The following is a 15,313-nucleotide window of genomic DNA, read 5'->3' on the forward strand; positions in this document are numbered from 1 at the left end:
CGTGTGGGAACGGTTGTTGTTAGCCCAGTGACTCACTGGCGTTCTGTCCCGGGTGAACCCTGCCTCGTAATAATAAGCGAGTTTAGCTAAAGGTGTAATAGAATTTACTTTGTATTTTGTTTGTCTATTACTTCCCCCGTAGCAACGATTAACAGATTTCTGTTGACTTTACTTTGAGATCTGTCAGTGATTAATCCCGCTGTGCTTGATTTGTTTTGAACTGTTAATGATGTCCTCTTTGATGTTCTCCATTTTCTCATCATGCAAATGTTTTGGGGGCAAATCAGTCAGTAATGAAGATATCTGTTTTCACCTTAGCTCAGTTGTGACATTCCAGTGCATTTTGTAGGAGATATTTGGCAACTTTGGCGATCAACCACTTAAAAGCCAGCCAGTAGGATGTTTGCATGGAAAGCTTTTACCAACTGAGGCCTGTATTACAACTTAAATAATAAGATGTTACAGCACTTTTCTTTTTTTGTTTTCTGTCATTTATCACATGTGCAAACAAAAAAAATGTGCAAATTACATGTGCAATCAATGTTTTTAGTTAAAAAAAAAACTTGCCGCCTTTCTTTGAACTTTGTAGCGCTTACATAAATATAGCACATATTCATAATTGCATAGATCCTGACAGTGAACGACATGTTATCGCTTGCTTACATACTCTTATCTCTCTTTTCTTTCTCCCCTTCACTCCCTCGATCTATCACTACAACATCCCCCTCTTTCTCTCCCTGTCCCTCTGTCTCTCTGGTTTAGGGTCCTTCTGGTCCCCCTGGTTTACCCGGTCCTTCAGGAAAAAGAGGTTCTCGGGTGAGTAATATGTGCAAAGGTGATGGCCCTCAGGCAGTATGCTGTAAAGAAGGTGTAATCTGTGGATCAGGGGGAGTGTACATACGTGTGTAATAGTGGGATACAATTCAGAATAAGTTAAATAATAAAAATTAACTACCAGATATGTATTTTTTTCCTCTTCATGCAATAGTAAACTGTTTTATTTGGCGAGGTCAGTATATCTGTATATATGTACCTGACCCCAGATAATAATAACATAAATACCTGATGGAAAGTCATGAAATATGAAGACAATATGTCTCAAAGTTTTGTTTAAAACACTATTTTGAGATATTGGCCACTCTGCAGGTGCCATTTTACATGGAAAGAATTATGGCGTCTCTATAAACGGGTTAAGATCAAGCTTATTGGCTGCCTGAACTTTGTAATAAACAGCACAAACTCATTAACCAAAAGCCTTGAGCATTATATTTTCTCCTTTTGTTGGGGCAGTCAGCAAGCACTCGCCATATGTGTTTTGCCTGTATTGACTATCGCAGCTGCAACTGTAGGCAAAGAGGTGCTGACGGACGTGTTTGTGGTTGAAGTGATTGGGCTCAGGAACAAGCCTTGCTTTGTCAAAGCGCATGACAATGAGATAATTTGCTTTGAAGATACTGGGGACGTTGTACTTGTCGGCAACTTTTGGAGCGTCAACATTAAGTGACCAAACTGTTCCAGCTGCAACCGGCAGCAGCATTGTCGACACACGTCTCCGCTCTGATCTCTGGGACTACTCTGTGTGCGACTGCCAAGGCTGTAATGATGCAATGCTGCGATTATGCCGCGGGACCCGGGGGCATCTTTAAACAGAACGAGACACATTTTATTAAATAGATGTTGTATGTGTTAGAGAGGGAAGCTGTATAAATACATGGTCTTTGCTCCACCCTGCACAGCAACATCGTCATGGCTAATTCACAGTAACTCATGGAATGTCAATACCTGCCGTGCTTCAGTGGAAGACAACATGCAAGACAATTCATTTGATTGCTTGTAGACGGTTTTAAACACCTGCTTATGACCCACATCAGACAGTGAATCTCAAGTGTCAGTGTCAAATTATTTCTTGGTAATGTGGGAAAATGTTGTTCGCATAGGTTTACATACATGGCCGGGGTAGTTTCTCTCTGGATTTATATCCGTGTGTATGTGGTTTACTGTCTGGCTTTATAATTAATGGTCTCGGTTCAAAGCAACATAAAGATGTAGCATTTTCCCGTTTGCTTCCTTTTCCTTATAGTGGGGATTCAGAGAAATCATGCCAGCCTTTTAACAGTGCAGAGGGCTATGTTAGTGAGCGGAGACGGTGAAAGATGGTCTCGTAAATTAGAGTTACAGATTAATTTGTTTTAAGGTTCATCAGATGCCAGAACAAGGCACATTGATTTGTAATACTCATCCTGGAAAGTTATCTAGACTTTTTGAATATGTTGTTACTATGATTGTGAAGTTAACAGAAGAAATATGGTAGTGAAATATATATATATATATATATATATATATTCTATAATTTCACCTGCGGAAACCTGCAAAACGGGACCCTCTTAACTGCAATTACAGTTTACAAGCACTTCAAACCTCAACATATCGAGTAATAACTAAGAAATAAAACGCATCATGTTCGTGTGATTTTTCTTTTACAAATGATGTATTGTTTTGTGCCATTTATAGTCTTTTTGTAATTTAAATCTTAATTTCAATTATGAAGTTTCCTGTTCTTTTAAATAATCTGCATGTATTTGATTGGCCATCGATATCGGTGATGGATATCACACTGGTTGCAGCAAAATTTCAGTGCCAGATGACCTTGCCATTGTTTTACGGTACATTGGTATCTCTGCCGTGACAAAAGTCTGTTTCCATTCAAATGAAGGGCCCTAAATCCTGCTGTATTTCAACAGAGCATGGTAGGGATGCTTGAAGGCAGACAGACAAGCTAGCAGACAGAGAGGTGGCATATGGTGAAACATGTCTCCTAGTAAAAGGCATGGAAAGCACATGCCTGTTACTGAAAAAAAAATACTCTTATCCCCATGGGCTAAGTCATAAAGTGGAAACAGAGTGAGGCTTTGGATCGTTTTGTGGTGGAAATCTGAGGGCAGTGTGTAGTTTGTCTGTGTATCTGCTGTCTCAGCAACGAGCAGCAGATTTCCTATGCCAACTCTAATTGTTAGCACTATCAGACTTTCAGACTATGTACCAGGGCATTTCAAGTGGACATTTGTCCGAGAAACAGACTGTAATTTACTTTAGAGGTTCTTTGATTCTAAGCAGTCAGTGAAGGTGACAGCATTTACTGTAGGTGGTTGGTGTATTTTGTGTTTGAGGTGGACCTTAGTAAAATGTTCTGTAAATTCAAATGTATCTTATCTCAACCTTAATGCAATATTTACAAAAACTTGTAACAGTTACAGACTGCAACAGTTTAATGAGTATAAGTTTAATGAGTTTCTCTTGCAACGGGCTTAAATTCCTGAAATGAAAAATGACACCGAACTAGAGGGTGATCCTTCTTCCTATAGCTCTCGTTGTAGTGCAGAGAAAGCCCGGTCTGCAAGCCGCAGGGGTACAGATATGTAGGAATGCAGTGTATTTATTGCGTGTGCGTGTGTGTGTGCGTGTGCGTGTGTGTGTGCGTGCGTGTGTGTGACTATGCACATGTAGTTGTAGGCATGTGTGCCTGTGCGTTTATTGCATAACTTGCTTTGTACCCAGAGCAAATGTGATACATTAAAAATATTTTGTTTATTATAAGCCTTATGGTGCGTGCCATTCTGAGAAAATAATAAAATTCACTGATTCTAGAGAAACAGCTTTCTTTCATCAGGATACCATCATGTCACTTCTCTTAAATTTCCTGCTGAAATTTGGCCGTTTCATGACTCATCTCGAATACTGAGCTGCTGTCAGCAATGCACAGTAATTTGATGTTATGTCTGTACTTCCTCTGTCTACCTCTGTTTCAGGGTCCTACAGGTCCACATGGAAACCCGGGACAGCCTGGACCACCTGGGCCTAAGGTGAGTGGCATTCCTCAGCGAGGGAGACATACGCAGTTCCTTGAGAGAACCAGACAGGGTTCTGGATCATATCTGTGGGTGTAGACGAGCCAGTTTCCTCAAAGCCAGAAACAAGACACGGGCCAGGGACGGTCAATGTTATACTCTGTTTGACGGTATTTCATATAAAAGATCCAATATTTTACCGTTGGTCAATGGAAGTGAACATTTTTGGTAAAAAAAAAAGTGGACAATCAGCTGATCATGCTAGTCCTGGCGGAGCAGCAGCTCCCGCCCTCGGAGAGGTGCACAGAATCTGAATCTCACTCAGTTACTGTTGTTGTTTACAAACGAAAAAACATTTGTGTTTACCTTTTCTCTATATTTGAAGGCAAACCGTTGCTGTACTCTGACATATAAAACTATAACACTTCTTTTGTTAAAATTGTATGTTATCAAAATAATGATTACAAACTTTTCTGTATTTTGTCATAGAATATCGCTATACCAAAAAAAAAAAAAAATATATTGTGGTATTAATTTTGGGCCATATTCCTAATACTGTATCCAGCTTTTTTTAAACTGAGTTTATGCATGATAAAAGACTGCAGAAAGGGCATGAAACAGCACAGTGTGGCTGGGTGAAAGGAGAGCTCATTACGTGGAGCAATGGGTTTAAATGAGTCAGACCAAAGTAGACAAAAATATGAATAAACGCAAGTTCTTTCCATTTCTGAACATTTGAATTTGTGTTCAATTTAGACACTTTGTTCTGTCGGCCCGCTTTTCTCTCTTTCTGCCAAATCAGGATCTTTTATCGCTACATGGTTAAAATGAACTGGATATTCTTCCAAAATACGTTGTAAATTGGTGGTAGAGGACAAATATGATTACTGATCTGCTGCATGTATGTCTGGATTTACAGTAACCCAGTGAGGACGGTGTTTGTAAACACTTTCTCAATTGCACACAATCAGATTTTTTTTTTTTTGGTGATGCTTGAATAAATGTGAACATTTGAGATATAAACAGTGTAGATAGTAGTAATGTATGTACCCCATAAACATTATTTAGCCAGTTATAACATACAGCTTTTGAACTTTTTCCAGTTGCAGTGTCAATTCATTCTCAAACAATCATACCAATAATCCACCAATAATTGTTCAGTGAATTAACTTCACAGTTTATTATGTCAGAAGAACAAAACAAACAAAAGCAATTTCACAAATATTCTCCAAATCCATACAGTCGAGTAGTTACGCAGAGAGAAGGACGTTAAAACCTGAGAAGTGGAGGATTGTTACAAATTCTTCCCGTGCCTAAATTTGTCATGCCTCTCCGGTCTGGCTGGGCTCAGGTCGGTCACCTCTGCAGCTCGTGTTGCTTGCCCTGTCAGACGCTGTTGTAGTGATGTCAGCAGGTCACTGAATTAAAATCGTGCACGCTCACGGAAATGTATTCTGCTGCGTTTAAAGTTGGTGCTTTTTGGCAAATGGAATCAATTAAGGGCGACTGATCAGACTGACGTGTTTTTCCCTGAAGAGAACAGAGCGTGTGCAAGTGGAATTAAAGCAAACACAGCCAGATGTAGGCAAGCGTGATAATAATGAGCCTGTATATATTGTCACTGTGCAGCAGGACAAACGGGAGGAGACGAGGGTGGTTGTTGGCCTAAATGGCATACGCTAAGCCTTGATCGTTACTTCCCTGGTTTTCACCACAAGGCATAAACTTGCTAGTCCTGGCTCGTTAGCCATGACACTGATTTCATATATAGAGGGGGAGGGGGGGGAGAAGAAAGAAAAGAAAGCACCTCTGGTAAGCTTTTTCCCAGCATGGCACCAGATAGAAAGGATGTGGGCAGCTAATGCAGATGTTTGTGGTGACTGTATTCCCCACTGGCTACCGCAACGTCTCTGCATAGACCGTGCAATCAACGGTGCATGCAGCGGAAATTCAAGCACAGAAACAAAGGATAAATGGATGTTTGAATGTTAAACTCATTGCTAAAAGGCCCCTCCTCACTTGTAGTTGATGCATAAATATCTAAAGGTGTGATTTTTTTTGGGATTTTTTTCTCGTTGATGAGTCAGACAGCACAGGGACGTGGATTTTTTTTTCTTAGTTACCTTTGACCTTTGCTGAGATACAGTGCATATTTGGCTCAGGTTCACTGATTAGTTATCATGAAATTCTGGACTGGCTGCTGGCTAGCTGTTCCTTCAGCCTGCACACCCACATTCATGTGGACAAATACAAAGTGTATTTAATCCCGTAGTGACCGACGAGTGAGTCAGTCTCAGGCCCCGAAAGCTTTTGTGTAGGCAGGAAAGGGATTTAGAGACTCTTTTCTCAGGTTGGGAAATTACCTCTTGTTGAAATTTGTTTGGTTACCAGGACACATACAAAGGAGTGTAGTCACTGATGCTGAGCTTAAAGCTGATGTGTTTTCAACTCAACCTGAAATGTTATGACGATGTGCACTTAACTAAAAAATAAAAAAAAATAGCCTGTCAGTCGGCTTCATGCACTGCTGACTGTTTTTTCAAACAGGAAGGAACCCTGGTTTAATTCTGTGGTAGAGTTTCTGCTCTCCCACCCGTGAGCCTTTGTATGCCTCACTGGCTGTCAGTCAAAACTATAGAAAAATGACGCTCTAAATCCGAGGAGGTAACACGTGTTTGGAGTAGCTATGTACTGCTATTGAGGAGAATGTGTCAAACATGGCCTCTGCAAGCTGGAAGTTAAAGTTACTTCAATGTTTAATCTCAAATAGCTCTGAATTTTACGATTAGAAGTCTAAATTACACCACATCACATGTACACACTGCCTTTTTGAACAATTATTGTAGATATTTAGATGTGTTGATTGATGCTGGTTTGAGGGTTTTTCTTACTATCCAAACTGAAATTTTTATAGTGTACAGAATAAGGGATTTTCTTGGCTGCATCTCCTGCCCAACTGGAGCACCTCATTATTCCTAATCAGGATTTTTAGTGTTGACAACAGCAATTTGGATAGTCAGATTAAGTAGCAGTGCTTAAAATTATGTGGGGGTCTGCTGGCATTGCTTCTTTGGCATTCAAACACCTCTGATGCAGCACTGGTTGGAATTTAAGATTTCGTTTTAGTTGAATGACAACAGAAAAGATTCAATGACCTTAATCCAAATCAGTTTGGAAAGAAAAGCCCCTAAAACCTGTGGTTGATCAAATGTAGTATTTTCTATTGTGTGGAAATCATTAATCTCTGGAGATCAGTTTTGCTCCAGCAGGCTTGGACTTGTTTCCCTGCCTATTGTGAGTTAACACACGCAGGAGGAATAATAAACCAAAAAAAAGCTTCTTTAGTTACTCTACTAATGTTCCCCAATTGTTTTTATTTTACATTTCCATTTCCACATGTAGCCTCAGATGACACAAAACAGAGTGAAGTTGTATTCTCACAGGCATTATTCATTGCTGAATAACTTGCTGGGTGACTGTCAGATTGAATGATGTCTAAAGTAGTATGTAATAAAAGAGCTTTTTGGTTTTATAAATGGTCATAAAAATGTGCTTTATACTTTTAGGGATATTCATCTCACTTGACAACTTGAGTACCTCTTAAAATCAAAATCTTTCAGTAGAGTGCTTTTTTTTAAAATGATTATTATTAATGAGCTTGGGTCATATGTAATTCATGTGGATGATGCCCATGACTGTTGTCAGAGAAGACTTGGTTCAATAAAACATTTTGTTTTGTTAGTAAGTGACAGATTGTAAATACATTTGAATTGCTGATAACACCCTGACCTTGTGACCTTGTGACCCTGTTCCCATTGCAGGGTTCAAAGGGAGACCCTGGACTGTCTCCAGGTCAGGCTTCACCGGGAGAGAAGGTAAGATATCTGTCACTGGTCCGTGTGTCTGGCTCCTCGTTCCTCTGCTCCTCTCTGTGTTTCTCTCTGGATGTGTTTTCTCTTCAGAATACATCTCTCATTTCTATTTTCCCCCATATCAGTTCACTTAGTCTCTGCACACTGACTGCTTTTTGTCTCATTTGAGCAAATCCTAAAATGTTGCTACAAATCATGCAGTGTAATGGTTTATAATAAGTAATCAAGATTATTTAATGAACCTGCAAATGATAAAGCACTAATGACTCGGCATTTTCTAATGGGTGCAGATAATAAAAAAACGGAATTATTTTATTTTTCTAATAAATTGTTTCCAGTATAAATTTGGGCCTGAACATTGAGTTTGAGAGACTGGTTTTCATCATCCCCTTCAATTCATTCAGCAACTTCCTCTAACCCTCTTTGATGATGTGTGGGTCATTCTATTATCGCTGATTTGTCTGACATCACCACAGCTGCTCCTCTCTTACTCTCCCTCCATCGTTGTCTCTTTTTCTTCCAAACATCATCACAGCGGTGATTTATTCTGAGCATCTCTGGTAAATATCTTTACCTCATTAAGATTCATACATTTAAGCATCATGCTCTTTGCATTCATACAAATCTTAAAAAGGATAACAAAGTCATGGGAAAGTAGAATTTCACCCTTCAGATCATTTATGGGCTACACAGAAATATCAAATTTCATAATTTCACTTAAAACCAAAACTATACTTTGTGTCCATGCAGTCTTTATCCAACTTCATCCTGATGTTACACCTGCAAATTATTGCGGACCTGTGATCAGCCCTCAGGGTTTTTTCCCCCTACCGCGAGACCTTAAGACTTGCATAGCACCACGTGATTTTTGCACCGTGCCTCGGCTGAAATAACAAAAGAAAGCTACGGTGAGAGTTCTTCACCTGGCAAGAAAAGTTTTAATTACAAACAACATGCTGAGCAAATTAAACGCCGAGGTACATTCCTCTCGCGTGCATCTCGACGGAACAGGTACTCTCCCGTTTTAATCAGTCCAGCTCTCTTGAACAGCATTGCATTGCGGTCACGTTGTACAATATATCCGTCAAATAATTTTTTTGCTGGAAGTCTATTTACTTTGTGTTTTACACGTTCAGGCTACAGTGATTGTGTGTTTGGCTCTGACTGTTTTGCAAACGTTAAAACGATCTACAACTCAGAAATGTGCCTGAACGTGTGTGTTGACGCACGCATGGAACACCGGTGCTGCTGCTGCTCTGATAATGTGCTGCCCCCGCTGTGCTTTCTGGAGACTGATCTTTACACTTTTGTGCCAGTTAGTAGTCATTGCATCCCCTCCCCCCCCTTTCTTATCATGGTTGACGGAATTAACATAATCTGTTTTATCTCCATTCAACCTCTGACCTCACGTCCTTTCTGATTTATATCAATTGACAAATTTTGCTCTGCATATGGTTTTGATTCGAAGGAGCCATCTTTAACACAGATCAATGGTAGATACCGCTGTCTGAGGTACAAAAGCACTTTTGAACTGCCCATCTCACTCACCTGTGGAAAATCTACTGGCTTTTACTGCCCATGATAAACGTGGGTTTTGTTTTTTTTTCTTTCTGAATAATGAATAGTGTTTTGAACTACTGACCTCTTGTCCATTAATCATCAGAGGTAAAAACGAATACATTGTGCTGGGAAAAATATGATTTATTTAGTATTAAGTAATTTATACTGAACTGATTTATTTCCATCTGGGTTACATTCTAGGTTACAGCTTGTCATTGCTATTTTACCTGTATAAAGCAATAGGATCAACAGATTTTTGCTATCTGTTTTATGGACTGGATGTGTTACAATGCTCTCTCTTTTGTTTGTTTCATTAGGGTGAGAGAGGCCCGTCTGGTCTTCCTGGACCGGATGGATTTCCAGGTCCACTGGTAAGATTATGTATTTTAAACTGCTTGTAATTGAAGAAGCTGCTGATGTTGATGGTATTTTAAAAGATCGGTCAGGGGGGGGGTTCAGTGACGTACAATAACCTCTGCTTCCTCACGTCCTCGATCAGCAAGTGTCAAGCCTAAAAAAAAAACTAAAAAAAAGGAGAATTTCACGGATGCTTGTGTGAATAAAATGAAAGACACTGGCATTCTTTCCCATGTCCATCACCATACACATATTCACACACTCATCCATGCCCTACATCGATTAACTCACATTTTTGTAATGCTTCACGGTGTCCAGTGTCTTTCTCAAAGGGGCACGCTGCTGTCGTCTTGTTAATTATGACTGTTGCTTGCGTTGAACTTAACTGAACTCTGCATTTGATGCAGAATAGACTGAATCTGTTTTGTAGGTCACCCTCCCACTCTCATGGCTGTGTCTGCACAGTTGTCCCATGTAGCCTCCTATTGAAAGTCCGACAGCCTGCTCTCCACATAGCTGACCTTAACCTTGCCTCCCAGGAGGCCACACCAATGTACCCGGCACATGAACTGTGCCCCATCAGGTATTTTCAGAGGAAATGACTGGCTCGAGGTCTTTGCTCTTTACCCCCGAGAGGGCCTTATGTTGAGTGTGAAGGTTCATATGTCACAACCTTGGAAGCACATAATAGAGTCAGTGGTACTTTCCAAGACGTTCTCTGACTTCCCCAAAAAGATCCTGACCGGGCCCTGACCCGGTGTTTTGTAGCTGTCAGCATCTGTTGTTGATAATCACGTCAAAGTTAAAAAAAAATAGAGTTTAAGAGAAGAAACACTGTGATTTACTGGAAAACAAATCATTTTTGGTTTACAAAGAAGATGCTTATTTAACTAAATGCAGGATTAAGCTGTTAGAAAAGAACTCAAGTCAACTTCCCATTAACGAATTTAAAATCTTTTTGCAGAATCACATATTCATTTTATAGAACCCTTTTATGTTTTGATTGTGTCATTTTCTTATTAAACCTCACCTACGCTGTCCTCTGCAAAAGAGCCATTTGTAAGGACCCAAAATGGGACATGGACTGGTCCAAACTATAAAGGACAAACTGAATAATGTGTTTTTAAAGAAGAAAAAAAAAAATCTGAAAAATTGAATTGTAAAAAACTGTATTATCACCTACTGCTTTTAGATGATCTCACTGAATGTGCACACTGCCCCAAAAACCTCGACCAGTGCCCCCCTTCTCAATCTTTTTTCCATTCTCTCACTCGCACAGAAACAAGATATTTACATCCCGTCATTTTCAACATTGACCATCACACTTATTTTAAATTGCATCCCATGATTTCCCCCAGAATCACACCATTCCAGTTCTGAAATCATTTTCTGTGATCTGTGTGGAAAATCTTGTCAATGAATAAAACATTTGACTGCCATGACATTTGGTGCTGACCTTTATGCCCCCCCCCCCCCCAAAAAAAAATGGTAATCAATTTGGCAATACCTTGATTTTGCACATAATGTCATCAGGTAAAAAAACTGATTTTACCAATACTTTAGTTCATGACCAGAGATAATGTCCCTCCTTCCAGCCTCAGTCGTACTTTGTGTTTAGTGCTTTGTACTATCACGCTGAATTAAGATGGTTAACCAATATACCTTCTAAACATGAATATGTTAGCGTTGTCATTGTGAGCATGACTTTTGCATATAGCTCTAACTACAGCCTTTTTACAGCTGCTAGCATGGCTGTAGGCTCTTAGTCTTGTTCATTATTGTGTTTTTTTTGTTGTTGTAATATTCTCAAACTGTTTGTTTATTCATTTTTTTAAGGGTCCTAAAGGCTATCCAGGTCTACCTGGACTGCCAGGAGAACAAGTAAGTAGTTGTGTGTGTGATTCTAAACAGGTTTTAATATTTTCTGAATTACATCAGTACAGTTTTTATGGCACTGATGGTCTATGTGTGTCAAACAAAAGACTGAACAAAAGTGTAATTTAGACCATTAGAGGTTGGCTCCAAAAAGCCTCCGGCTTCGTAGACTCCCATTCTTGTCAATACATTTTTTTTTCCAGTTATTTTGTTTTTTCTTGCTAAAATCACTCCTCCTTTGTAGTTTTCTGGCAGTTCATCAGAAGATAATCCTGTCAATAATCAGAAAATAAGCTTCAAACAGAAATGTTTTTGGGGCGTGTCTGTTTGATTGACAGGCCTGTGGTGCAGTCAGGTTACAGCTATCGGTGGGCGAGATGTGGTATCGTCGGCTTTCCAATCAGATTGAGTCAGATCCACCTCTCGCTCCCTCCCAGCTTGTCCAAATATGGTCACTTCTGACTCCGAACTGCTCCAAACTAGCAGGATGTCGCCGGCCAATATCCGAACTGGAGGCTTCATAACGGCAGTTCACAAACCAGTGGGTGACATCACTGCTGGTTACCGCTTGGTTTAGACACATTGTGTAGTGCAGTAGTTACACAATCATATATACACTAACTAGTTCTAGTTCCACCACTCCTTCAGCTGTCCCCTCGAGTCAGCAGTTCCTTTTATCCTTTTTTTTTTTATCCATTTTATCTTGATGGAAAAACTCTTCAGCTTGTCAAAGTGCTAACAAGTAACAAGCCCTGTTACGTTGGGCTGAAACAACAGAAAAGTGAGACAGTGAGAGAAGGGTGTGCTGGATGGGGTGCAGAAAGGTACAGTTAGTAGACGGGCTTGTAAAGAATGAACAGTGCTTGTTTTATTCCCGCTGGCAGAGCTTGTAGAAGTCTGTGTTTCTCCTCTTTCACTTTATCCATCCACCTAATCTCCCCCATTCACTGTTCATTCATTCTCTCTTTCTCTCTCTCCGCTTCTCTTTCTCTTCTCTGCAGGGCATACCAGGACCTCCAGGAGAAGCCGGGGCTGCAGGTTACCCTGGCAGGCAGGTGCAGTGAAAAACACAAAAATAGTTCCTATTTTCTTTTAATCATCAGTCAACTCTCTCCAGCCAACTGCATTTCTCTTATCAAACCATTCAGTCTGACGTGTTTAGCTTTGCCTCACCTTGTGAAGATCAATGAGCGTGGTGTACTGTGACAATAGTTCCTCCTCACCAGAGTCGTTCCTTTTTTGCAGGGCTCAGCTGGACCACAAGGTATCCCTGGGCCTAAAGGTGTCCGAGTAAGTACAAGTAACTCATTCTGCCCTCTTTTCTTCTGGACTTGAACACTTTATTTCCTGACAGGATTAACACAGTGTCAGGGCTTCAGCCTTGCTCCACAGAGACTGTATTTTCTGACACACTGCCTTATCAGAGTCTGCTGGCGTGCGCTGGTCGACTCTGGGTTGTCACTGTGAGTGCTGACTCATTCTATCGGCCATTCCTCAGCGAAGAATGCCCCGAAAACAGGCGAACAGAGGAGAGAGAGAGAGAGAGAGAGAGCAGGATGGAAGAGAAACAGATGGGAGAAAGTTTGAACGCAGAGAGAAAGGGGTCAAACAAGCTAGTGAGAGAAGGGACTTAAGTGCAGCATTTCAGCTCGGAGAAAGAGGATAGCTGGGATTACTATGTCAGACCGAGACTGGCAGGATGAAAAGGAGCTACAAAGCCAGACGGTGTACTGATAAGGTAGACGTGTAAGTGTGTGTGTGAGAGAGGAAAAGAGACAGGGTGGCACAAATGACTCGTACTATACATAACAACTACAACCGAGTTGGGGGATTTATATTAATAATATGATAGTTCTTTAGCTGCAACTGTCTGTTATCTTCAGAGAACATATTTTATATCCATGTCATGGAGGCTGCAGTAGCTGCTGTATGTTTTAGGGGTATATTGGCCAAAAATGAATAACCAATTACAGTAAGATAAGCCTTTTACTTGTAATGGCTCATTTGCAGATACTAATGAAATACTGTTTCACACTAGAAAAATGTTGTAAACATTTTTGGTGAAAAGTTTTGTTGTCCTATTCAGACAATATTGTGATATGACATATTGATCATTTTCAGGGTTTCATTGGGCCTCCTGGTGTTGCCGGGCCACTAGGGCTGGAGGGGGCGAAAGTAAGTGACGTCTGTTAATTTTAATTGCCCACGTTAAGGGCTTTAATCACGATTCCTGTGCTCTTTGACATATTTTTTCGGTCACAGTATTATTTTCATGAACCTCTAACACTATCGTTCTCCATTTGTTTTCTCTGACATTGTCTTCTGACTGAGGTTTGATTGATACCAACTTTCATGAGATTTTTTTGGTTGTAGCTCTTTGCTCTAATCAACATTTTGCAGTCAGCTCTGGTCCAGAATAATTTTGATTAATGTTGATCTACTAATGGCTAGCCACAGTAAAAAAATATTTTCCTTTTAGGCTATGGTTGAATAACATTACGCATTCCTTCATTTTTGTGAGATTCCAGTTTCAAGAAAATCATAGTCTTTATGGCTTTATTATGGCTTGTTGCACATTATTTCGGTTTGTCCTAAGGGAACCATTAATTCATTATGATGAAACCGTTTTTTAATTATGGTTTACAGTAGAATCTCTGTACCAAGATTATGTCACCAGCTAATATTATTTTGTTCTTATTTATACGTAGATTCTATTCGAATAGATGAGAATAAAAGAGTTACGAGTTCTTACTGTCCCAAAGCCTGCAGAAATCTGCGACGTTCAGTCCTAAAACTTACTATTAAACCATTTCCCTGGTTTCATTCCCCATATTTGAATTTCATCTATCTGCTTGTTTTTCTTTTCAAGGGCATTCCTGGTCCTGTTGGAAAACCTGGCTCCAAAGGAAGACACGTAATGAATCCATTTTGGTTTCTGCCATAGTTCATAGTTGTTGTTTTTTTTGCCTAAACATGCTCCTTTGCCAGCTGTTACTAGTTATGTGGGGCAGTTGCAAGTGTAAATTAATGTGTTATCTTGTGTGGAAAATCAGGCAGATCGTAAAAACTGATGTAAATGCTATCCATCTCATAATGTACACAGCGTGTCCACCCAACACAGCAGCACTTCATATCCACAAAAGCCCCAGGGGCATGTAAAGGAGATTCATTTGTATCCTGCTGTTCTGAATGTGCTAAAGCAGCAGGACACTGAGTAGTGCATAAAGAAAAGAGACAATAATACTACATAAAAAACCACACGCTATCCAAGATATGGTAAATCATATGTACCCTGGCATTGGTCCTGAGAAGTTTGATCTGGGTGGGCAAGGAGAAAATAGTTAGATTAGGATGGAGACTGATGGAATGTCTGGTTTGGTCCCTCACACTGTGAAAAGTAAATGTTTTAAAAACAAGCCTTAGCTTCTCTGTGTGGATGTTGCCAAGCTGGCAGATAGCCCAGCGTCTGTTATATTTCAAGTTTTTGGTTTTTTTTTCGCGAACAGTGATGTCTTGTTTATATACTGGGAAATCTTGCTTCATTGCATAAGCATCATTTTCATGTAAAGTTGTCCATGTGAAGTTAATGGTGAATAATCACTTGAGGAAATTAGATGTTTAATGCTTTATGTCAAGGAAAGGCTAAATGCATTGCATAATAGAGAATATAGAAATTTAGTGAAATCAGAGGATAGAAATACGGAACCTAAATTAATTTAGCTGCATGGAGGAGGCTGCATATTACAATCTGAGCATAGAATTCCCTGACTTACTTACTTGAATGTGGATGTGTTTTCCTCACAG

The 15,313-nt window shown here is 40.0% G+C and overlaps 1 protein-coding gene across 1 annotated transcript in view; it reads left to right on the forward strand.

Moving 5' to 3' along the window:
- Positions 1-15,313, forward strand: part of LOC138624511 (collagen alpha-1(XXIV) chain) — an 81,199-nt gene that overhangs the window by 16,383 nt on the left and 49,503 nt on the right. The window contains exons 4-12 of the mRNA XM_069704773.1: positions 763-816; positions 3,807-3,860; positions 7,667-7,720; positions 9,595-9,648; positions 11,471-11,515; positions 12,511-12,564; positions 12,755-12,799; positions 13,631-13,684; positions 14,379-14,423. Of these exons, the coding sequence (XP_069560874.1) occupies positions 763-816; positions 3,807-3,860; positions 7,667-7,720; positions 9,595-9,648; positions 11,471-11,515; positions 12,511-12,564; positions 12,755-12,799; positions 13,631-13,684; positions 14,379-14,423 (459 nt within the window). The remainder of the gene's footprint in view (positions 1-762; positions 817-3,806; positions 3,861-7,666; positions 7,721-9,594; positions 9,649-11,470; positions 11,516-12,510; positions 12,565-12,754; positions 12,800-13,630; positions 13,685-14,378; positions 14,424-15,313) is intronic.

This window comes from Brachyistius frenatus, unplaced genomic scaffold, assembly GCF_029030835.1.
Source record: "Brachyistius frenatus isolate BFR_SWC_R1_liver_20210118 unplaced genomic scaffold, ASM2903083v1 Contig_52, whole genome shotgun sequence".
NCBI lineage: Eukaryota > Metazoa > Chordata > Actinopteri > Embiotocidae > Brachyistius > Brachyistius frenatus.